The 25,949-nt window shown below is 45.9% G+C and overlaps 1 protein-coding gene across 3 annotated transcripts in view; it reads right to left on the bottom strand.

The window, feature by feature from the left end:
* The window catches only part of LOC138300266 (VPS10 domain-containing receptor SorCS1-like), a 2,596,073-nt gene that overhangs the window by 487,532 nt on the left and 2,082,592 nt on the right, over positions 1–25,949 (bottom strand). For all 3 annotated transcript variants that reach the window (XM_069239431.1, XM_069239430.1, XM_069239429.1), the window contains exon 13: positions 15,441–15,532. In XM_069239431.1, the coding sequence (XP_069095532.1) occupies positions 15,441–15,532 (92 nt within the window). The remainder of the gene's footprint in view (positions 1–15,440; positions 15,533–25,949) is intronic.

Genomic DNA, 25,949 nt, shown 5'->3' with positions numbered 1-25,949 from the left:
CTGCCTTGTATATGCGGCTCAGAAGAACACATCACATCATTACACGGGTCCTCTGGACCAGTATATTTTCAAGTGCCAGCACGCCGGCACCTTCTCGTGGAAGCCATTCTACTGAGGAGCTAAAGTTCTGAAGCAATATGCAACAGCCGATCAGAGACGACCAGCCACGAGCCCTTAAAAAAACATCCGAATTTGGGCTTCGGGAAACTGGCAAAATAGACACAGACTTGAAATGTAAGCAATCCAATCTTCAGCCTCATGGCGCTCGAATAAAGATTTTTTTTTTTCTTCCGATTTCGTATGGGTAGCAAATCTATTATTTGCATTTCTCTGGATCGCCTCTTTGAGGCTCATCCATGAAAATGTCCAGCCTAAACTATGCAGGATGAGGACTGCCTCTGGCGGCACATTTGGCTATCATACCCTAGCAGGTGGCGCTCCCCTGCTGTACTCAAGGAGGGTGGGGCTGCAGGCAGTGCTGCACTTTTACTGCCAGTCTGACCTTCATCTTGCAGGGCGGTCGAAACCTGCAGCGCCTAAAACGCTTGCGAGTATTGTATTTTCAAGGAGCAAAATAAGCCCAGAATAAATGAGACTGCATTTTAATTAATCATATTTAAAGTGTACACTTATTTCACAAAAGAGACCAGGAACTGAGAGCATATAATCTGAATAACTGAGCCACTTCTACTTTTAAATTTCCAGAGGATGCTTAGAAGCACACAGTGCATTGTAAGGCAGTACAAAGATACATATACTACTCATATTATCAGCTGGCGTGACAAGATAATTCTGCATATATTTACTGTTATGCGACATAAACAACCAATATTGGGAAGTCAGAAAGTGAGTCTGCCTAGGCACGTTTTCCCAGTAACCTAATGAATATTAAAACAAGATATTGCTCTGCCGCAGAGTGCGGACGCCCTGCAAGAGCTATTTTGATGTTGTGTTCACATAAAAGATGAGGTATCAGATTACTTTTCACGAGGCACATGTGTCCCGGAGACACCTTTTTTATACGCCTGAGACTTCTATTGTATTTCCAGTGCCATTAGATAGGCGAGCTAATGCCGAATCCTTGTGAGCTAAGGCAACTTCCTGTGTCATCAGAAAAGCAGACATGACTGGGCAAACTCAGATATAAATGGCAATTTACGCGTACATCTTTCGAAGCAGGCAGGCGGGAGCAGCCGTGTTTTTTTACCTTACTGAATAAACCCTGCCATTTTGAAAGCAGAGTTTTCTTTGTTTGGAGCTGACATTTTTATTAAGACATTCCCGCCCTTTCGGAAAAAAACATTAGGGGAATTTAAAAAGTATTGCTGTATGCTTTGAAACCATCTGTGTGGGAATCAAGTACATTTGATTGAATAGGCCTTACCTGCTGTTTTCTCAGGCACATAATGAAAGAATGCAGCCCCTTCCTTTGCCAAGTCAACTGTCTATGTTGCACACGGCGAGAAATGTGTACTGTCCCAATGACACAAGAATAATGATTGCATTCCTGACTACCGAGGGACTCGTGAATATTCAAGAATATTTATTGGAAACCGGGGCCAAGTGTCGGATCATCGTGGCTTACAACACTTGTGGCCAAGTCTAACTCGCACCCTTGTTCATCATGCTTCCATTTTCTTACGATAATGGCATTACTCCTAGTCCTACTCCCTCGCCTTCCTTTTAACCAATGAGGCCTCCTGCCTCCCCCCTAGACCCTCCCTTCCCCTTTCAAACCCCCCCCCCACCCTTATCCCCTCCTGTACAAAAACCAAGCCCAAGCCGCAACTCGGACAGTCCGTACCAGGAGGGTGGGAGGGAACGGAAAAGGAAGGCGAGGGAGTAGGACTAGGAGTAATGCCATTATCGTAAGAAAATGGAAGCATTACCTCCCGTCCCTCCCTCGCCTTCCTTTTAACCAATGAGACATAGCAAGAAAAACACACAGGAGACGGACATCGAGTTGCAAGACCCTTAGTTAATATCCTGCACCAAGAACATCCCAAACATTATCTCATAGAGGATAAGACCCGGTGACCAAACACCGACTCCAAACCACCCTAGTCCGACAGCCTATAATGACGCACAAACGCCGAAGGAGAAGCCCAAGTGGCGGCCCTGCAAATCTCCACCACTGAAGTCCCCTGAAGCTCTGCCACCGTCGCCGCCATGCCTCTGGAAGACCTCCCCTGAATCCCTAGAGGAGGAACCACCTCTTTCAAGGAATAGGCCAACAGAATCAAAGATCGAACCCACCGACTCAAGGAAGCCGTGGAAGGTTTCTCACCTTAGCGCGCCGGACCAAAAGTAACAAACAGTGAATCCCCTGTACGAAAAGGAGCCACCACCCGCAGATACTCCAACAAAACCCTACGTACATCCAACAAATGCAAACGGACCTCCTCCCCTGATGAGGGATCCGGACAAAATGAAGGAAGGATGACCGCCTGCCTGGAATGGAACGAAGAATTGACTTTTGGAATAAAGGAAGGCACCGGAACCAGAACCACCCTATCGGGAAAAATCTTACAAAAAAGGAAAGGAACATGCCAATGCCCCCAATTCCCCCAACCGACGAGCCGAAGTAATGGCGACCAAAAAGAACGTCTTCAAAGATAGACGTCGCAAATCATAGTCCCCCAATGGGTCAAAAGGGGCCCCCGTCAACACATCCAAAACCAAGGACAGATCCCATGAGGGAAAAGAACGTACCGGGCGAGGAAATAAATTAATAAGCCCCTGAAAAAATCCAGGCATCAACCGCCCTTCAACTTGAAGATTACGCCATGGTCCCTAAATGCCTGAATAGCCGCCCACTGTACCCGAAGAGAAGCCACTGACAACCCTAAACGAGCACCGTCCTGCAGGAACTGCATCACCTCAAAGAGAGAAGCGCAGGAAGGATCCAACTCACGACTTAAGCACCAAGACGAAAACACCTTCCACTGTCTACCATAAGAAAGCAAAGTTGAACGTCTCCATGAAGCCAGCAAGGTAGAACTCAAAGCCACTGGCACCTAACAGAAACGCCCTGAATAGTTGAAACGGAGGGAACGCATATAAAAGGCCCTGCGGCCAAGGACATGACATCCCGTCCACCTCCCATGCTTGGGGACACCAAAACCGGGAGCAGAAGCACTCCACTATCGCATTCTCTACTGACGCAAACACATCCCGCACTAGAAGACCCCAAAGCCGAACCAGATGCCGAAACAGAGACCTCCGGAGAGAGAAAAGTTGAGAGGAAGGAATCACTCTGCTCAGTAGATCCGCCCGAACACTTACCACTCTCGCCGAATGACATAAGTCTCAGCCACTAAGTCGTCTGTGCGAACCAGAACCGCCAACCCCCTCAGGGAATCCTGGAAATGGACCAGAGCCAGGAATATAGCCCGCAATTCTCGCCAATTAGATGACCGACTCGCCTCCCGAGGGGACCAAAACCCCCGAATCTGAGCTGACCCCATCCATGCCCCCCAACCGGAGAGGCTGGCATCCGTCGTCACCACCACGGGTCTCAGAGGTGACAAAGACACCCCTACCCTCAGGTGGTCTGCATCCAACCACCATTGCAACTCTCTGTGAATCAATCCGGACCCTGGAACCCCGTCCTTCAGAGAACCGGACCCTGGATCCCACCTACTCAAGAACCACGTCATCAAGCACAGGGGATGGAAACGTGCCCAAGAACCCAAAATATCACTGACGCCAAATGTGCAGTCGCAACCATAGAAGAGCTCGGGGAGCAGACAGTAACCATACCTTCTTTACCAAAGCCTGGAGAGCATCCAACCTTTTTTCGGACACAGTCACCAACCCTAGAATAGGCTGAAACTGAGCCCCTAGAAAAACCAGATCCTGGGACGGCACAAAGTCTGATTACACCCAATTGATCAAAAACCCGTGTTATTGCAGGACCCCCAGAACTTGGGCCACCTGCCTCTGCAAAAGGTCTCGTGAATGGGCATGAATCAAAATGTCGACTAGATAAGGGTGCAGAAACACCCCTTCTGAATGAAGCAAAGCCACTAGAGGAGCCAGCATATTCGTGAAAATTCGGGGAGAAGATTTCAGACCGAAAGGCAGAACGCAAAACTGGAAATGATCCTGCCCCACAGCAAACCTCAGGAACTTTTGAGAGGACCATGCCCCCGGTACGTGTGGGTAAGCATCCGGCAGATCCAGTGACACCAGTGACACCAGAAAATCCCCTTGCCTGACCAATGGAAAAATAGTCCGAATGGACAGCATGCGGAAATGCACTGTCCTGATCCAGGTATTCACCTCCTTCAGATTGAGCACCGGTTGAAAATCCCCCTGAAACTTTCCGCACAAGAAACAAGACCGCATAAGTGCCCTGACCTCGGTCGTCTAGCGGAACATGGGAAATGGCCCCCATGACCAGTAAGTCCCGCACTCCGTCCAAAAATGCTCCACTCCAAGACCCCTCTGAAGGCAGAGGTGTGGGATGCACCCCGGAATCTGGAGGAACCGCCACAAAATCTATGACATAACCATTGGTCACCATGTCTAGTACCCAATGATCGGTTACACTGTCCTCCCAAGCTGAAAGAAAGTGACACAGTCATCCCCCAACCGGCCCTCTGCCAGGCCCACCGCGAATGCCAGGACCCCTTCTTGAAACCACCCCGGGTCTCAGGAGTAGACTTCTTAGGTGAAAAACGCGGATGAAAACGCCGTCTCCTAAACGAAAAGGATTTAGCAACCCTAGTAGGAGAAGATCTGGAATGCTTCTTCCACCCTTTACCCGAAGAAGAAACCCCTTTATAAGGTAAGGCATGCTTCCGCTCCTTAAACGCCTTGGAAAGTATGGATGGTAATAGTTCTCCAAACAAGTTACAACCCTCAAACGGCAGTCTCAACAATGAACGCAACCAGAGGGACCTACGAGCCCCAATCAAAGACCCAGATGCCAGAGCCGAAGTACGGACTATATCTGAAGACACATCCGCCAATAATCTGGCCAGCTGTTCCATACCAGCCAGGAGCTCCGAACACTCCGCCCCTTCCTGTACAGCCACCGCCAGTTCATCAAAGCCTTGAACCAATGATTGTGACGCATAAGCAGAATAAATCCCTGCCTTCAGCGCCAGATTCTTCGCCGCAAAAGCCCTCTTAAGACCTGAATCCACTTTACGGTCTGTGGCATACGTAGGCACACAATCCTCCGGATTGACTGCCGTTTTGCCAATTAGAGTAGCCAGAATAGAGTCCAGGCGTATTGAAGGAGGAAAAAAACCCTCACCCTCAAGTAAGTAAAGTTTCTGAAGGAATCGTGGAACCTGAGCCTTCTCCACATCCTTCCACTCACGAAACACCATATCCTTCACAGGTCCCTGGAAAGGCATGGCAAACATAAAAGGCGTCTGATATTTGAGGAAATAAATGAGACTCTGAGTTTGTAGGTTGAAACACAGGGAAACCTAAACTGTCCCGAACATGTGTCAACACTTCCCACATTACCTCTTCTGGAAACCTATTTCCCCCCAGATGACGTTGATGGGGCCTCATCCTCACTCTCCGATGAGGATTTCCTTGCCGCTACCGATGAGTGCGCACGCTTAGACTGATCAGTCCTGGCCACGCCAGCTTGCAGCGCCCTGGTGACAGCCATTTCACCCATATCCTGCACTTCCTCACTAGACATGAGGGGAGTACCCCTGCCAGGTACCTGTGGGTTCTCAGGAAGAGCAATGCTACCCTCCCCTCCCACCTCCGAGGAGGAAGAAGAGACAACCACGTCTCTTTGCTGGAGCTTTAGGCATGGTAACCAAAATAACACTGCCTTTCATTCCAAAACACAACCCTACATATAGGACCCTGGTCCTCCCTAACAGGGCTCCACCAAACCCTAAAAAGGTCACAATCCTTGTAAAAATCCAAAAAACCACGGGCAGAACGCCCGTCCTACCTGACCAGCATCCAAAAATTGAAGTTCCTCGGTCCTCGCGGCTCCGCGGCGCGGAAACCCGGAAACTAACGCCCCAGCCACAGAGGGCCGGCTGACCCCGTCAGCCGGACCCCAGTACACGCCTCTCGAGCAGCCATGCCGTTCGCTCAAGACGTGACCCAGCCGTAGCACTCCTCGCGGAGCACCGCGTCCCGAGGAGTGCCTCCATCGACGACCTCCAGGCCCCGCCGTGCAGGTAAGAAAGGGAAAGAAAACCGTCTAGCGTGGGCTAGACAAAAGAACAGGAGGGGATAAGGCTGGGGGGGGTTTTTGAAAGGGGAAGGGAGGGTCTAGGAGGGAGGCAGGAGGCCTCATTGGTTAAAAGGAAGGCGAGGGAGGGACGGGAGGTAATGCGGAAAAGGCACTGAATATAACGGAGACGTGAGATTCAGAAATTGAGGGAAAAATCGTCTGTAGTTAAGAATGCACCAAGAGACCACCGTAGTAACTAGACATGAGCACCAGATGGGGTGGGCGGGGATGTGTGCTAACAGGTAAGCCAAAGCGGGCGGCACGAACACTTTTAGGAAGGGGTCAACGAGCATTTTATGCTTTAAATCTGTTTATCATCAATTGTATTAAAGGCTCCCACCTATGATCGTTGGCACGGCTAAGTACAACAATAGGCCCGGGCACCAAAATAAAAGTGCCCCACCCCAGGGTTTTTAAAGTGGGATTAAAAAAAGTGGGGGAAAGGGGGAATGACTTATGTAATAAAGGGTGTAGCAGAAATACAAACTAAATAAAATAAATAAGTAAATAACGTTTTCTGTTATTACATCTAGATATGTAACACAACAACTGACATATGACTAAAACCAACTAGGACTATTGGCTTGGTCAACGGTTTAAGATACATGAACTACAATGAGTTTGCTGTAATTAATGCTGAAAATGTTTCAGTTGTGAGACAGTGAATTAAAATTTGCTAAGGACTGTGGAAGAGGTAGTGGTCTTTCCAATGTCTCCATTACCACCCCCCCACCCCTTTTCGGTCATTCTATGCTAGAAATGTTTGTCCTCTTTCTTTCTAAATCTGGGGTATCTGTATATCTTGCACCTCATCTCTTTCCTCTTCAGCACCCTCTTTTCAATTTCTCTTGAATGCACTTCCTCACACCTCCTTCACTTCACCAACTCCCAACACACAAAGCACCCACTCCTGGTAAGCACTGCATTTTCCTTTACTTTTGCCTTGTCAATATTTTGACAACTGTACACCTTCTTCTCACACATTGCCACAAAATCACAATTGGAACTGAAATTCATGACCATTGGGGTGTGTGACATGTGGAGAGGCCAAGGAATGGATGGTCATATATTCTTAACACCTTTCTGTCCCACTGACAGTTAACTCACTCCGCTTTTAGGCTCAACCCCAGAGTTGTCAATTGTGGTCTGAAGGAAACTCAGTTCAAAGGATGTACTATAGAAGAGTAACATGAAACACAAAAATACAGAAATACAACATGGTGGAAATAACTGACACTCTGATGAAATGCATGATTAAGTACTACATGTGAAATATAAGGAGGAACTGTTAGATGATGAAGGTGTGAGCCTAGGTCAAGCAGCAACCACAATCCTCGTCAAGGAAAGGCACAAGCAAACCCCAAATTAACCTGTGCTCAACCACCTGGTAGCTTGGCACAGAGTAGTCAGGCTTAACCTGGAGACAATGAGCAAAGTATTTGTGCAACATTTAAAACAGTAAAACAGTGAATCACCACACTAAAAGGACCCCCCACCAAATTAGAAAAATATGGCTTATTTCAATAAATAAATCAATACAAAATGACAAAAAGCAGAACTTGAGTGATTAATTTTTAAAGATTAAACTGTAGAATATCACTTAGAAGCAAGAAGTGCCAACCAGGGACATCTGGTCGCACAGCACCAGGACAAAGTTAAAAATTCAGGCTGAATGTGATGGAGCGCAGGCAAGCAAAGTGGGACCCAGTTGGGCTTCATGAACCAAAGTACCTTAAATCCAGGCTGATGTGTGATCAGTCGGTTCTGAGCCACAGAGTAAAGGGGATACATCAGTTTATTAACACACAACAGTGACAATGCATCAGTTCCAAGATGCGGTGATGCTGCAGTGCGAGTTCTCAATGCGTTGACGTTGAGGATGCATTGGGCAGTTGAGGCAATGTGTCAGTACTGATGAGCACAGTGGCTGCAGTGTGGAGTTGGTCATCATCAAGGCTGCCATTGATTGGGATGCTAGTACCTTGTACAGAGAAAATGCTGCAGTGCCCGGTTTCGAAGGCTATGAACTGGTTTTAAGATGCAAGATACAGTGGTGGTTGCGCTGGTTCCAATGCACCAATTTTCTCCATGCACCAGTTGCAATGCATCAGTTGTGTTTCTGTAGCAGAGGATGCATCGGTTCCTTTGGAGCAAAGCACCTCAGGCCTACTTTCCCTTGACTGGATTGGCACCATTTGGCAGGGCTGGCTCACAGTCAGCAGGGTCCAGGTGCAGGAGCAGGGGTGATTGGAAGCCTTTTCTGTCCTAGAGATTTCAGATCAGGAGTCTTTGGAGTCTCTCTGGGTTCTGGGATGGAGAAATCAAGGTTCAGTCCTTCTCACTTCCAAGAAAGTGGGCAGCTGGTTCAGATCAGCACAGCAAAGCAGGAGTCCAGAAACACAGCAGTCCATCAGAATGGCAGGCCTTCAGAAGCACAGATTATCCACAGGTCCAAAGTGTACTATAGTGGTGATGTCTCATGTCAAGCTTTTAGACATTGGGTACTGGAAGGTGGAAGACACTTCAAGATAGTTGCTTTGAAGTGCAAGGAATGCCATTCTCCCCTTCCCTGGCTCCAAGCTCGCTGGAGTGACAATACAGGGTTGTGAAGCCCTTTGTGTCTGTACAGGATGCAGGACAGGTGTAAGTGAGACTGTGTTCAGCTCCTCCCTCCCATCCTGCTCAGAATGACCCTTTAAGTCACACCAAAGCTCCCAATGTATGTGGATTTACAAAGCACAACTGCCAACTCCAGCCATTCATGTGACTAGAGACAGATTGCAGGCACCAAATGGCTGAGGCAAGAAAATGCCAACTGTCTAAAAGTGGCATTTTAAGAGTTACAATTTAAAACACAACTCACCATAAGTTACTGTTAGACTTTTTATCCTTGGTGTGGTCTCCTTCAACGTTTTGCCTCTGTTTCCCAGGTTGTTGATGTGTGCTGCTATCCAGTGCTAAAGTGCAAGTGTTCCTATATAAAATGTATGTGTAATTAGATTTCCATGATTGGCATATTTGAGTTACTGGTAAGTCCCTAGTACAGTGCACTAGAGGTGCCCAGGGCCTTTAAATCAAATGCTACTAGTGGGCCTGCAGCACTGGTTGTGCCACCCACATTAGCAGCCCTGTAAACAATGGTCAGACCTGCCACTGCAGTGTCTGTGTGTGCAGTTTTAACTATAAATTTGACTTGCCAAGTGTACCCACTTTCCGGGCCTAAACCTTCCCTTTTCTTACATGTCAGACACCCCTAAGGTAGGCCCTAGGTAGCCCCAAGGGCAGGGTGCAGTGTGTGGTTAACGTAGGACATATAGTAATGTGTTTTATATGTCCTGACAGTGAAATATTGCTAAATTTCTTTTTCACTGTTGCAATGCCTGTCCCTCTCATAGGTTAACATGGGGACTACCTTTAAATCTGATTGAAGTGTAGATTCCCTTTGGGAGTGGATGGACATAGGGAGTTTGGGGTCTCTGAGCTCACAATGTAAAAATACATCTTTTAGTAAAGTTGATTTTAAGATTGTCTGTTTGAAAATGCCACTTTTAGAAAGTGAGCATTTTCTTGCTTATACTATTTCTGTGACTCTTCCTGTTTGTGGATTCCCTGTCTGGGTCAGTTTGACAGTTGGGCTGGTTGCACCTCACACTAGACAGTGACACAAAGGGAGCTGGGGTGTAGGCCACATTTCCTGTTGAGCCATCTGTGCTAGGAGGGAGGGGAGGAGTGGTCACTCGCACCTGAAAGGGCTGTGCCTGCCCTCACGCAATGCAGTCTCCAGCCCCCTGGTGAGTGTCTGGGGCCTGGCCTGCGCAAGGCAGGATTTCACATTCCAAAGAGACTTTACTTTGAAGTAGGCCTACTTCAAAGGAGAACCTGGGTTTAAGAAAGGCACCCAAAGCCACAGACTTTAGAACACTCCTGGAAACAAGAGGAACCTCTGCCTGGAGAAGAGCTGAAGAGAAGTGTTGCCCTGCCTGTGACTGTGCTTTTTGGAGCTATCCTGCAGTTGCTGCTTCTGCCAGAGTACAAGGGCAAAGACTGGACTTGGTGTGCCTTCCATCTTGTGAAGAAATCTCCAAGGGCTTGATTTAGAGCTTGCCTCCCGTTGTTTGAAGTCTCAGGGACAGCAAAGACTTCTCTCTGCCAGCACCGGGAGTCTCTGGAGAGACTCCTGCTCTGACAAGTGGTGCCCTATCCAGTCTCTGGGCCCTTGAAAGGAGAAACTGGCAGCCTAAAAGGAGCACCATGCGGGGAAAAGATGGACGCGACTCCGATCTGCGGCTGAAGAAACGACGCGCCACCGGCTCCGCAGCTGAAAATCGACACTTGCCCGGAACGCAACCAAAGAATAGATGCACGGAGCTAGGGAAACGACACGCAGCATCGCTGACGGAGGCTGGGAGACAGCAACCCGTGTTGCGTGGTTTTCGGATCATCGTGCTGCTGGATTTCTGACATAAATACCGCTGGGCATGTAAAAACCACGCAAGGCCTGCCCGGACCCGAGAGTGCTGACCGGATCGACGCATTGCTCTCCTGCGGAGAGAAGAAATGACGCGCCCCGACCATACGAAAGGAGAAACAATGCAAGGTCTCGCTCGTGAGTGAAATCGACGCATCACAAGCCCTTTTTGATGCGCACTTGCCCGTGTGGGGTTATTTTTGACGCACCCAAGGTATATTTTCACGCTAACAGTGTTAGTGTGTGTTTTAAACTACATAAAGACTCTTTTTGCTTTTTAATAGATAACTTGACCTGGGTATTGTGTATTTTTGTCGTTTTGTTCTTGTTTTGTTTAGATAAATATTCTCTATTTTTCTAAACCGGTGTTGTGTCATTTTGTAGTGTTTTCATTAAGTTAGTGTGTGTGCTGGTACATATACTTTACACTTAGCACTCTGAAGTTAAGCCTGCCTGCTCGTGCCAAGATACCAAGGGGATGAGCGGGGGTTAGCTGAGGGTGATTCTCCTTTACCCTGACTAGAGTGAGGGTCCTTGCAGGGGGTAACCTGACTGTCAACCAAAGACCCCATTACTAACAGTTACAAATTTAAATTTTGATTTCAGAGACACCAAAAATGAAGGAGTGCCCTCTTCCTATTTGGAAGTTACATTTTTAAGATGTAATAAGGCAACTCCAATGTTATCCTATGGGAGAGATAGGCCTTGTAGTAGTGAACAACTAATTTAAGATTTTTCACTACCAAGACATCTCAAACTAAAAACTAAGTGTCCCATTCTTTGAATGTAGTGTACTGTGCCCTCTGGGCTGCTTTGGGCCTACTCTAGGTATTAAAGAGGAAGGTTTGAGCCTGTCAAAAGGTTTATCTTTCCAGGTCGATATTTTGCCAGGTCAACAGGGCAGTGTAAACTGTCACGACTCCATCTTGAGCCCCTATGTGCTGTGGGTTTTACTCGAGGGCTCATGTCATCCTCGTGTGTGGTGCCTCCTTGTTTCAAGCACCCCAAGTCATTTTTCTTTTGTAGCACCTTCCTGTCTCCAGCACTCCATGATTTCCCTACCAAGAAGTCTAAATCATTGACCCTCCTGTTCTTTTGCTAAGTTTAGTCTGTTTTGCATTTGCAAAGTATCACAGGTCTTTTTACAATAAGTTATGCTTTCATTGGGACCCAATGAACTGCACTAACATGTACTTGTGCTTCCATAATATTTGTTAAATGTTTCCAACTACCTTTTGCATCTGCCACATGCAAAGCATCATATCTGTTGTATAAAACACATGATTTTCCCCATCTTCATTGGAATATTCCACACTTCCATGTTGGACACGTTCCTTTTGGAACACTCTTTTCTTCCAGCATAAATACCCCCTCTGATCCTGCATTGGCACTTGGCCTCATTCCAGTCCTGTGTAACCATCTTCCCTGCACTCATCTCCGGAGTCACCCGGAACCTACAGCACTGTAGTCTTCCAAGCCTTCCTGATGATCCTGTGATCCTGTCTTCTATGACACTTCCAGTATCTTATTTTGTGAGCTACAATTCCACCTACACTTGAGCTCCTGTCGCCTTCAGATTCCAGTTAAAATACTAAATAAGGCCAAGTGCTTTCCCCTCAGGTTAGTGTGCACTAATCCATAGGTTAGCAAATAATTCAAAGACTGATTCCTATGAAGGCGTGAGCATGTTTTCAGGCTTTGGATATTTTTGAGTATTAACTCCCATAAGGCCAGCACTCTGGACTCTTGCATTGAAGCACTCTGAGCTTTATTGTACCCAATTTCAAAGTTTATCCTCATGCTCTTGACACATTGAATCTAGTATTTTGGGAGAAACTTCTACAGCTTGAAGTTGTATTCGAGTTTGAATTGGAGCTTCGTATGTTCCGGAGTGTCAGCAAAATCTCCAATTTATACTTGAAATGCTTCTGATCTTTCATGCATTATGTATGATTATGTCTGCCAGTGTACATAAAGTGTAAACAATTGATAGATTATTTGGAGTTGAGAACCTATGGGTAACATTGCCTCTTGTAGTTTTTAGCATTCCACACCTGCATAAGAAAAATGAGGTCCAGGGAGTCCCAATCCTACTAGGCAGTGCATAATACAGCAGAGCAGTCCCCTAAGTGACACAAGTTCTAATTTTCTTGTCTAATCTCATCACCCTTTCCTCTCTTGGGGCAGCTGATGGAACCAAGCAGTTGCCAGTTGTTTTAGCTGCCACAGCTAGGACTGGGGATCTAGTGTCGTCTCCACCACTAGAACCAGATGAGTGTGTGACAAACTGCACACACAGGCTCTGCAGTGGCAGGCCTAAACCATGTTTTCAGAAGCTACTTAAGTGGGTGACACAATCAGTGCTGCAGGCCCACTAGTAGTATTTAATTTACAGGTCTGGGGCACATGTAATGCACTTTACTACAGATTTATAAGTCAATTAAATATGCCAATTGGGATAAGCCTATATTTCCATGTTTTAGGGAGTGAGTACATGTACTTTAGCACTGGTTAGCAGTGGTAAAGTGCTCAGAGTCCTAAGAACAACACAAATAGGACAAGCAAAAATAGAAGAGGTGGGCAAAAGACTGAGGGAAGACCACCCTAAGGCTGACAGGTCTAACAGGAACTAAATCGCTGAGATGGATTACCTTTAATGCTTTTTACATTCATTGGTCAGAACTCATCAGTGTTTTTGTCATTAAACTTAAGGAGCTGAATATATGAGCCCTGACAGACATATGTCTGTTTATTCTTCATTACTACTGGGTCAGAGACCCAGAGGGACCCAGCCCAGTTGAAGCCCAACCACAGTTCCTCCAAAGCCCCACTTGGTGAATCAGATAGCTAAAAAAGTGTCCCACATTTGCAACTAAGGGCAATTTCAAACTTGTGTAGACATGCTACATAGGTATTTTGCATTGTATGGCAGACAATTCATTTGTGCCTGCTGCAGACAATGTGGCAATCGCAGGAAATCAACAGTAAAAACTGCCCTAACAGACCATAAAAAGTTCCACAAGCAGCAAAGAAATGGCCCCGGCACTGATCTGTCCCTATATATGCCAATTCAACTCTGTTACTTTCCCCAGTTTCCCAAGGGTAATTGCAGCAGGCACAGATGGGCTTTGAGAGAGAGAGAGAGAGAGAGAGAGAGGACAGTGGAAGAGAGAAAGATAAGAAAGGGAGGGGAGAGGAGAGCAAGAGGGAAACAAAATTGATGGGTGGGACAGGAGAGAGCTCACAAGGAGGCAAAAAGAGCAGGACTGGTTTCAAGACCTTTGCCAGGGATACTTTTAGTTCCCCAGTTTAACCCTGACTTTACATATAAAGGCATGCATTAGAAGTTTAGCAGGTGGCAGAGGGAAAATGCCAAACTCATTAAGCCATCAGGATGCCTGTGCAGCCAGAACCCTGCCGGCCCTAATTTCAGTTCCTCACTGGGTCATCAGGCAGAAACAGTGTTTCCACCTGCCGGGCCAGTGGGGAACAGGGCCTTAACATTTCAGCTGGCTCCTAATGGAGCCAGCGCAATGTGGTGGTGCAGTGGGTACAGCAGCACCCGTTGCGCATTCCACTGCCCGTAACTCCGGCAGTGGAACTCATTACAGGGCTGTGCATGGGGGTCCCTGCACTGCACACATGAAGTGCATGTGCAATGCAGGCCCTCCCTCCCCGAGTACCACATTCCGCCAGCTTTTCCAAAGTGGTGTAAACCGCCATGGACAGGCTGGCGGATGGGGACTCGTAACTCCCCATGCGTGTAGCGCTGCACTGGTGGATTACAACCATCGGGACCACTAGGCTGCAGGCTGGCAGCAGCCTGGCGGTGTCAGTGGTGGGACCATGGCGGCTCTGCCATGGTCATAATGTGACAGTCAGACCACCAGGGTCATAACCAGGCCCAGCACTGGATCAAGGAACTTCCTCTGATATGACATTAAATTACCGTACTTGAAATTAAATAAGTTGACTGAAACATGTTTCTAACATTTATAAAAATGGAACACCTCTGTTAAACCAGTGTTTTAAATGTATACTAGTACATTAATCCATCTGTACTCTTCTGTAGTCTTTCTACAATTTCATTATATAAGTGTACATAGTAGGACAGGTGAAATTTACATCACGCTGGCATAATTAGAGTAATCCCTGGAATTTTGCAGTATGCTTGTTACATAAAATTACGCCATTACAGCAATTCATGCAATTATGCACCATTTGCAGTAAAAAATTACCAGAATGAGGTATTAACGGTAAATATTCACCTCAAGTGCACGGGAGCAACAGAATGGTAGCAGCTATTTACTAAGCTTTTGATTATAAGCATGCTTGTGAAAAAAATTGGGGCAAGGATGCATTTAAAGCTAAAATATAAGGCAAATTGATTTGCATTTTTTGCATTTACGTGAAATTTTGTTTCATTTTGCTACAATTTTACGTAGTTACACAAAAGCAAATAATGGGATTCTCACACTTCGTCTAGTGTAGACCAGAGGATCATTTTCTGAGTCTAGGCAGAAACCTAGGCAACAACAGCTATAACACATAAATATACATTACTTCGCCCAACTTTGTCATATTAATTTGCTCCTGTTTATCATGGCAGACCAGCAGTATAAAGGCATAAGTGACAATGCATGCCATTTGTTAAAGTTCAGATTGCCCCTGCTGCCGATTGCACCAAACTGAAAATGTCCTTCAGAACTACAGTGTTAAAGATATTCTAACCGCGGTCTCAGACATTACCATAAGTGTCTTATGGGTAGAGAAGTGTGCTTCATGGCTACCAGGACTCCACCTTGATCCAGGTACAGGACACTGTGCTCTTCTTCAAAGATCTGCAAAAATAACGCAAATCACATTCATCACAATCTTATAAGTTTCTCAATCAAAAAGTCAGTATAAATTCTTCTCAGTGATAGATGTGCAGCTCATTGTTAGGTTGTTTGATTCCTGTAACTTCATAGAGTTCTACTATAAGGCACAAGTTATGATGTACACACATATAACCAATAGGAAAGGATAAATGAGTGTGGAGTTCTAAGTATTAAGCCAGACACATCTTTCAGGAACCCTCTAGGTTATACTAGTAAAGAATTAAAATGTGTGTATTGCTCAAACTGAGCATTTCAGCAATAGTGTTAAGGCGCTCAAGAGAGTTTCACTGGTGTGGTCGTGCAGCACAGCAATAAAGCATTGATTCTATTAATGATGGCACAGGGGTCTGGTTCTGTTTAAAAGCTTAATTCCCATTTTCCACCAACCAGAACAATATACAGCAGAATTTGCTGACAAAAATATACTACAATTATATTGACACTAGGCTGTGGCCCTTCATCAAATAATTCACTGTAATATATCCTACATCTTAAATTGCATAAGATAGAATGAAGTGGAATTTGCACCTCTTGATCAGCCACCCCACTGCTAAAGGAGGCAATTGCTTCTTGAGCTCTCTTCTGGACCTCCAGGGTTGTCTTCGCCATATTATCACTGACCGGATATTTTTTATAACACCAGTATTATTCTGGATCAAAATATGAGGCTCACCTGTGCACAAACTGTATAAAAATGCTATTAAAGAGCTTCTTCTCAAGGCTATCGGACAACGTTTTTCTATTGCTTTTTATTTTTTGGTTCACCCATGTCTGATAATTATTGTCAAACCTGAGCTGGGAAAAAACACTGGTCCTCTCCTGCAACCAGTACAAATGTACTGCTGCCCCCAATACAGGTGACAGAATTAGATTTGATTTACAAGTATCATGGTATCTATCAAATGTTTTTTTTCTTTTTAAATGTATTTGCTGCAAACACTAGCTCAGCTCAATAGATTTACTCAGACAAACATCTTATTTGTCACCCAGTACTATAAAATTCTGCCAGCGGCAACCATATTTAAGAATTGAAAAGATTTAAACTTCCAAATTGTGTTTTGATACTGATATCAAAGAATCTGAATCTCCCAAGGTTTCGCCTGAACAACGCTTGCACTGTGCTTGTAAAATCTATTGTTAATATTTATCTTAAAAGGGGCCTACATCCCACCCTTTGCTTTTCATTGTTTCCTGTGATTGCCACTTACTTTTCCTCTGTTACTATTGGCTGTGGCATATTTCCTACATTTACCAATCCTTGTTTGTAGTGTGCTTGCTCTTATCAGTGTCCCGAGGCCCAAGTACTGTTTGCATTCACTTGGGGGAACTTTTTTAAAAAATGTTTTGGCTGCACAGCACTTGCGCTGTGCTTGTTTTGTTTGTCTTACGCCCTTTTCCTAGGTTCCCTGTGGCTGCAGGCATTTCATGAGCAATCGTGTTTCCCAACCCTTTCTCGCTGTTTGTTCTTTTATTTTTCAACCATCGTATATCTGCAGCCCACACACTATCTGAAGAATGTAAAAACAGAAGTGGGTCATCTTGCTTGCCTTTGGTTGATGAAAAGTTGGTTACAAGGGATGATGTTGACTTAATACAAGCTTACTGTTCCCAATTTCACAACTGCAGCACTGCATACTGTAGTGCAGTACTGGGAGGATAAACAGCTGAAAATAAACAGTTTCACTGTCCCATTTTGCAGATGCAGCACTGTGGCTGTTCCTCTCTGTCCTCGGTGCAATGTAAGCTGCTATTTAAATCTAGGACTAAGTGGCTAGAGTATTATTCAGTCATATTCCCAGTTACCATCAAAATGAAACAATGTGATTTGAAATGGAAAAGACAGCCATCATCTTAAACAAATAACTTTGCAGTGTTTAAACAGTAGTTTTTTTTTCTTAACATTTCTCTTGCGCTTGACATCGGTCTATAGTCAGCAAGTGTATGTGGCTTTGCTGATCTGTCAAAGCAGTGGTGCACGATGCAGTCACCCATTGGAGAGAAAAGCAGTGTCATTCAGCCAGCATTAGTTTCGTGGCAAGTCAAGCATAATCTGCAGGTTTGTGGCAAGAGAGCAAGCAATGGCATTCAGCCACTATTGGTTATCTGGAGGCAGTGATCAAGGATGCACGAAATTACACTTTGAAATTTTCCCTAACCACCAATGAAAGTTAGCACTGTAAACCTCGCAATAGAGAGACATGGAGACAGTGAAAGATATGTGCCACCCAGGAAGTAGTGCAACATGCACCTTTAGCACCCTTTAGCAAACTTTCCAAGTCAAAGACTAAACCACCTGGCTTTGATGCAGTTAACCACTCACTATGGATAAGTGTGCAAGTGTGAGGCTTAACAGATGCTTCTTTAAATTCAGTATTGTAAACCACCTTCAAATTGAGCAAGCATTGGCAAAGCCTATAGTTTTCACCTGTACAAAATCTATTGGTTTCTTCAATGTTTTTTTGAGACATGTCACACAGCAGTGCTAGCTGCTATACAACATGTCTTAAAGTTTAAAAAAAAGTCTAAAAACATTGACAAAAAACAAAAACGTTCATAGAGGCAAAACTTATTGGCTTTGCCAATGTTTGTTTTTCTTTTCTGACTTGTATATGATGGCCTTAGCATCTAAAATGGAGACAAGAACACATTTTACTCTAAGACAAAGATCAACTTTCCAAACATTCTGTGTAATTTCCTATCATTTTCTTTTTTGGGCATTTCACATATTCTCTGCAAAGGAAAGTATAAGCATTTTGCAAGGGATTAATTGTGACTTTGCTCTGCTTCTTTCTAAAGGAAAAATTGCCCTTCCCCAGGAAGAATGGTACCACAGCTACAACCTGATTCTCTGCCTCTGAATGTATCCGATGCCTTTGTGTGAGAGTGGGAGCACCGAAGAAATCAGCTGAGCAAGAGATAAGGATATTGAACCAAACACCCCATAATTCCCCTCACAACAAACAAGTGCAAATTCAGTTCCTTAACTCTTTTATAAATCACTGAAGAAATCTCTGGCAACAAAGAGCTTTTACTTTAAGACAAAATGACTCTGGTTAATATTGGGATTATGTTTGCTGTAAGTGTCACAGAAGGAGCCAATACCAAACTGAAAATTCTAATTATTTTGGAAAAATAACTCTGGCCTTTTTGGTAAAAATAAAATAAAATTGAATGGCTAATACATTTTGTCTTTATGAATAACCACCACTTGACCCTGGGACAGTTGATGCATAATTACTAAGGGCACATTCGATTGCTTGCAGCACATATTAAATGAAAATGATGAAGTAAAGAGACACTGGAATTGATCAGAATGCCAGGATCTCCCCCATCCATATCCACTAATTTCAGTAGTGAGCACAAAAGGAGCTTGTGGGAAGGATAAACAATCCTAAAGATATTTACAAAGTGAAACCACCATTGTAGATCTTAGTAAATGTCTGATGATCTCCAAATCAAATTTCTACTCTAGAGCTCCAGATTTAGAGTAGGTAATGGAGCGGCTGCGCCACATGCAAATATATACAGAACACCATGGAGACCGACAGTCTTTGTTTGGGGGCATCAAGGAACCAAACCAAGCCTTATGAATAAAATGTTAGACCTGACAGCCTAAGGGTGGCTTTAGCCCCAAAAGGTTTGCCTGCTTGCCTCCCATTTTGCAGAATTTGTTTTTGTTGGCCTTTGGATTTTGTGCACTTTATCACTGCTAATCACTGCTAAAAAGCTTCTGCTCTCTCCCTAAAACATGGTGTGATTGGTATGTACCTAATTGGCATATTGGATTTTCCTTTAGGTCCATAGTAAAGTGCACCACATGAGCCAAAGGCCTGTAAAATAAATTATTCTAGTGGGCTTGCAACACTGCTTGTGCCTCCCACTTAAGTGGCATTTTAAAACATGTCCCAGGCTTGCCATTGTAGCCTGAATACAGTGTTACACTGCCATGTCGACTAGGCATTTAAACTCCCTTGCCAAGCCTTCATCTCCCCTCTTATTACATATGTCACTCCACTCAGGTAGACCCTAGTTAGCCCTCAGGGCAAGGTGCTATGTAATTAAAAGGTAGGCCATATACTTTTAGGTTTTACATGTCCAGGTATTGAAAAACGTTCAAATTCATTTTTTACCACTGTGAGGTGTACCTCTCGCATAGGATAACATTGGGGATTACTTATTGCATTCAATAAGTTGTAATTCCTTATTGGGAAGGGGTAGGTTTGTCATATTTGGAACCTATGCAATTCTAATGAGTAAAGCTTTTTGAAGATAAAGTCAGATTTATTGCTACAATTTTGAACATGCCACTTTTAGAAAGTTGGAATTTTCCTACTCTTAGCCCAGTGTGCCTGTAGCCAGTCTCCAATATGGTTCTGGGGCTGGACCTTGTGCATTCCCTCACGACAGCCACACACAAAGAGGTAGGTTTTTTAAAAAGACTGCAAACTGTGGTAAAATACATGAGCTGCAAAGATTAGGATAACGAACAACAGAAGAAGCATGATTGTGAAGATGAGAGTCGTGAATGCAAAGACCCCTACCATTTTGCAATAAACATGAAATGGAAAATCCTTAGCATGGAGAACCTAATCTCTAACCTGACAAGAGCTAGGTATGATAAACCTAATCAGCCAGTACCATGTCCATTAGAGGCATCACCCCAACCCTTGTTACCTTGGAATTTAGGAGATTATTAGGAAAGGAGTTGCACGTTCCTCAAATTAGTAAAAAGCCATAGAAAATAAAGGGAATGTGTATACACACAAGAAATTTGTAAAGATGGAGGAAAGAACAATTCATTTGTTAGGCAATATTCAATCTAAATGGGAGGGCTTTTAGCTGAATGTTTAGTTCTAGAATTGAGATACATTGCATTGTAGTGGATTTCTTTTAACTAGAATGTAAATATAGATGTTCTGGATATTGACTGAACAAAATGCTTCCCTTCACTCTTTACAAAATGGGCCAGCAGGATTCCCCCCTAAATTATATGCCAATTAGCCATACAGATGTAGCCCAAAATGATTTTGCTAGACAAATTCTGGTAAGCATGAATCCTGCATTGGCAATCACAAGGCCCGCTCACCTCTGCAGGCAGGGTTCAGGTGAGAGATTAGTACAACTGACCAAGTCTTCAGGTTCCTAATAATCTATTGGAAAACAGTGGTTATTTAGAAGTCACATTTATATCTGGTGTTTGTAGACTTAAAGTCTGCTTTTTTACTTTGTGCCTCAAGATAAATTGTGGAGGGTTCTTTATAACTAATGGTGTTCCACCAAATCTTTTGGATGTCTTGATTTGCCTCCACCAGGGTACATGTGTCCAAGTGAGGTGGGGCCGGGACGGGGAGCAGACGGGCTGGATAGACATCCAGAAAGGGGTGCGACAAGGGTGTGTCCTCACCCCTACCCTATTCTCTTGATATTTAAATGGGGTGGTATATTTTCCTAGTTGTCTGTGTATTTTTTTTCTTGTGGGGTTATATTTCATAGGTCTCATAAGCACTAAAACATCCCTAAGACTCTTTGCTCTTTTGTGGGGTAGTCCCATTCCCAGCTTCCTGCACTGAGGGATATGCCAATTCTTGCCTCAATGCAGCAGGGCATTTGTGTTCTAGCTATCTTTTATGTATTACATTTTTTTAAAACCTTTTTATTGGTTTGTCGTACAGCACATCACAACAAAATAATTATGTAAAAAACAAAAAAGGAAACTAACTGTAAACAAGGCCAGTGAGTGTAACAGTGCAGAGGCAGGACAATTACAACTGAGAATCCAGTAATTTTACAGCTAGAGGCAATAATGTAGTCCTCAAGTTCTTGCAATGCAGCACAGACCCCAAAAGAGGTCCCAGACAACACAGAAGTATGAGGAGCACCAGACCAATAAGGACAGGTGGAACTGCCCCCCCTTCAGCATTTCTACCCCATGCAGAACCCCTATGCCCCCTCCCTAAAGATGATAAAAAAGGCAAGGCTTCAACAGAGAAAGAGGCAGAGGCTATCATGGGATGTCATCTGAGGCTGGGCTCAGTGCTCCAGTTTCCGAGGCCTGAGCCGAGCCAACAGATGATGAATCATGCACTGGCACTCGCCTCCACTCCCCCTGGTCCATACCTAGACAGGCTAGCAACAGGATGCCCACACAGGCTGTATCAGGACCCAACAGACTCCCTGAGCCGCCTCCCATTTTCAGTCTGCCCTATCTTGCGTCCTCTGGCGAACCTTCCAATCAGTCAATTGGTTATGTGTGAGGATCAAGGCAAGATTGAGAAATCTATCAGTGACCTTCCTAGCCGCTGATCAGTCATGAATGCCCAGCAGACATAACAGGCTCAAAAGAAATTCCATATAGGTGGTCCCCCGAACCACCTGAAACAGAAGCATAGAGAGAACAATTAGTACAACAAGAGGTGTTATGTAGGCCATGGTAGTGAAGTCCCTGGCAAACCTTGCAGGCAAAGGATTCCATGGTTAAGGCAAATGAAAGACGAAAAGTGGCAACCATGCCCAGTACCCTGTGCCACTGGGAAGGCATCAGAGATCAAAGTTCCAGTACGAATTCTAGCCAGGGAGTCCATATAAAGAAGCTTTTTCCACCTAATGAAGGGTAGACCTAGGCCCATGTTAAGCATAGTAGCAGAAAGAAAGTCCCAGTGGAGCGAGGCAAATGCCTTCCTAATATCCACAGAGATAACCAGTGCCTTCGGTGGGGAGATTCCCGACAGCCGAAGGACAGAAACAATTGTTGAACGTTATGCAAGGTGCTGCAAGCAGGGATGAATCCTATTTGGTCTGGGTAGACAAGGGAACACATGTGATGGAGTGGCCGATTTGTCAGTATTTTACTCAAAATCTTGCAGTCTGCATTAAGCATAAACCGGGGTGGTAAGAGTCCATAAAAAGCAGGTCCTTATTTTTTTAGGCAGTGACACAATGACAGCTTCTTAGTGATGGCGGAAGCTGGCCACTCTGTTGAGTCATTTAAAAGCATCACCAGCTTAGGAACAAGTACGGATGTAAAAACTGCACAGAATTGTATCAGAAACCCATTGAGGCTGTCACCATACCCCATGCCATATCCTTAATGTTTCCCCGCAGCTCCTGGTCACTAAGGTACATACCCAGTTGACCCGCCACTGCCGGATCAAGAGACTGGAGAAGCAGCCACAATATAGTCCAGCAGCTCTCGCTGGTCACTCACCCCACTGGGGAGTATTAAATCTCTGTAATGCTGCAGGAGGACCGCGTTGATCTCCTCCTGGGCGTAAACACTCCGCTATGAAGGGGCTCACAACTGTAGAACACACTGTCCTCCCCCCTTTTCCAGCACGAGCCATGCTAGCATCCTGCCCGATGGATCATGGTCTGCATAAGCCCTAGCCGAATACACCTTGTAATCAAAGTGGTGGAGACGCCCCACCAATTAAAACAACTCCTCTCACTCCTCTAGCAACCATCTCCTACCAGAGAGACCGCCCTTGGAGCTAGAGATCGGGGTAAATCACTTAGGCGGTCATTACAGCATTGGTGGTAAAAGCCGCTTACCGCCGTGCAGAAGGCAGCCAACACACCGCCGCGGAATTCCGCCACAGCTATTATGACCCACATTTTGGAATCTGCCAAAATTCAGACACCCACACAAGTCCGCCACACCAAAGGTCAGTGAGAAACTGGCGAAAACAACACCTCCACTGTCACGGCAACAGAAATACGCCCACACTATCACAACACACGAATCCACATGGCGGTCTTTCAACCGCAGTATTTCATTGGCGGTACACACCGCCGCGCTCAAAATACACACACTCTTACAAAACACTACCACATTGGACAATCCCAAATACACACACCTGATACAAATACACACACCACTCCCACACACCCATTACAATATAAAACACCCACCCACATCACCCACAAACCCCCACAACCAAAAATTCCGAAAGAAGGCCAGAGAGACACCACCAGCAAGAACAACAGCATCCACAGGCACACAACACCCTCACCCACAGAACTTCCACGCACCTCACACAACACACCACTACATATCAGCACACTTATCACCACACACTCCACCCCACACATCACCTACACCACCCCATGGCACGGCAAAGACACCCCAGGTTCTCGGAGGAGGAGCTCATGGTCATGGTGGAGGAAATCGTCTGGGTAGAGCCACAGCTATTCGGAGCACAGGAGCACCACACCTCAATTGCAAGGAAGATAGAGCTATGGCAAAGAATAGTGGACAGGGTCAACGCAGTAGGACAGCATCCAAGAAATCGGGAGGACATCAGGAAGAGGTGGAACGACCTACGGGGGAAGGTGCGTTCCGTGGTCTCAAGACACCACCAGGCGGTTCAGCGGACTGGCGGCAGACCCCCACCTCCTCCCCCACAGCTAACAACATGGGAGGAGCAGGTCTTGGCGATTCTGCATCCTGAGGACCTCGCAGGAGTAGGTGGAGGAATGGACTCTTGTAAGACAAATCTTAATTATTACATCCCCCACCCTATCTGCATGCTATCACATACCCCCACTCTCACCCTCACCCCCAGCACCCCAACTCCTCACATATGTCCCAACATCACAAACAACCCATCCCAACACCAAGCCCTGCATGCAACAACAAAGCATGGACACCCATCACTAAAGCATGGCCACTGCACATCTCCATACAACCCCCTAAACCATCATCACACAAGGTCCCACACAGGAATGCAAGCACTGGGGTACACGCTCACCCACCCATTGCACACCATGACACACATAGATGTAATAACCATCCTTTTATACCCCTGCAGGACCCCTACCCAACGTCACCGGACAGGAGGGTCCACACATGTCCACACCACCAATAGAAGAGGCCCACAGTGATGACAGCAGCTCTGTCCAACGGGATCTAGATGACCAGCCCGGCCCATCGGGGACCTCGGGACAGTCGGTCCCCTCACCTAGTCACAGGCCACCACAGACCTTCCCCCCTCTGGAAACACCAGCACAGCACCCACCCAGCGGGCCCATACCTCCGTCCCCAGGACACAACAATCAGCTGAGTGTCCACCACTACAGGGAACCCAGGATAACCCACCACCCCAACAACAGGGACCTGGGGGCAGTGGTAGTGGGCACACGGTCCAGGGGACGGAGGCCCAGGAACACAGGGGACCTGGGAGGGCTGCTGTGCGACAGGGGGCGGACAGGCCAAGGGAACCCACTCTCCACGAGGCCCTCTCCTCCATCATGGGAGCCTACCACCACTCCCAGGAGACGATGGCAACGGTACTGGCCAAGTTTCAGGAGACCCAGCGCCTGCAGGAGGAACAATATATGGGCTTCAGGGAGGAACTCAGAACCATCAGCTCCACCCTGGGCACCATCGTAGGGGTGCTGAAGGAAGTACTCAACACCAGGAGGGACACTGTGGCACTACAAGGGGCCCCTGACACTAGCATGGACGATGAACTGCCCACCATCTCTGCCGGCGCTAGTGGACAGATCGCCCCACCACAGGACCACCACACCAGCACCCCACCCCCTGCAGAGGGAGAACCACCCCGCAAACGGTCCCTGAGATCCAGGACAAAGACAGAGCACGATGCCAAGACCCCCACCAAGAAATGAGACCACCCAGATTGTCATCCTACTGTCCCACTTTGTCACCCTGTCCATCCTTAAACTGCCCCAGCTCCACTTCCTATGCCCATTTGGGCAATGCACCTGTGAGACTAAGACTGGACTCTGCCATTAACATTCTTCCGCCATCACCCCTCACCATTTCACTACCCCCTCCAATATTGAGCACTAAAATAAACACACTTAAAGCACAAAACAATCTGGAGTCTGTCTGTGATTTCAAAATAGTGTATTATCAATTGCAGTGACAAAATGCTCTTTCAATTATAATGTCAACATACCTATGTCACACAGCTCTAGTCCAGGAGGAATCTAAGCAGATGTCACACAGTGGGACCCACATCTGTGAAATTGTAAGGGAAAGTGACAACTCAGTGACCATACACTGGGTGAAAACGACAGACAGTAGACAGGTAGTAGTGTTAAAGTACATGTAGTAGGCAGGTCTGTACTCTTACCTGTGTTTCACTGGAAATATTGCTGGATCACTGAGTCCCTGTTCTTCATGTCTTCTTTCTCTGCTTCCTCGTCTTCACTGTCCACAGGCTCCACAGCTGCAACAACACCGCCATCTGGATCATCCTCCTGCAGAAAAGGCACCTGTCATCGCAAAGCCAAGTAGTGAAGCATACAGCAGGCCACGATGATCTGGCACACCTTCTTTGGCGAGTAGAATAGGGATCCACTTGTCATATGAAGGCATCTGAACCTGGCCTTCAGGAGGCCGAAGGTACGCTCG

The sequence above is a fragment of the Pleurodeles waltl genome, chromosome 6 (assembly GCF_031143425.1).
Source record: "Pleurodeles waltl isolate 20211129_DDA chromosome 6, aPleWal1.hap1.20221129, whole genome shotgun sequence".
In the NCBI taxonomy this organism is placed as follows: Eukaryota; Metazoa; Chordata; class Amphibia; order Caudata; family Salamandridae; genus Pleurodeles; species Pleurodeles waltl.
This window is presented reverse-complemented; position numbering and strand designations above follow the sequence as displayed.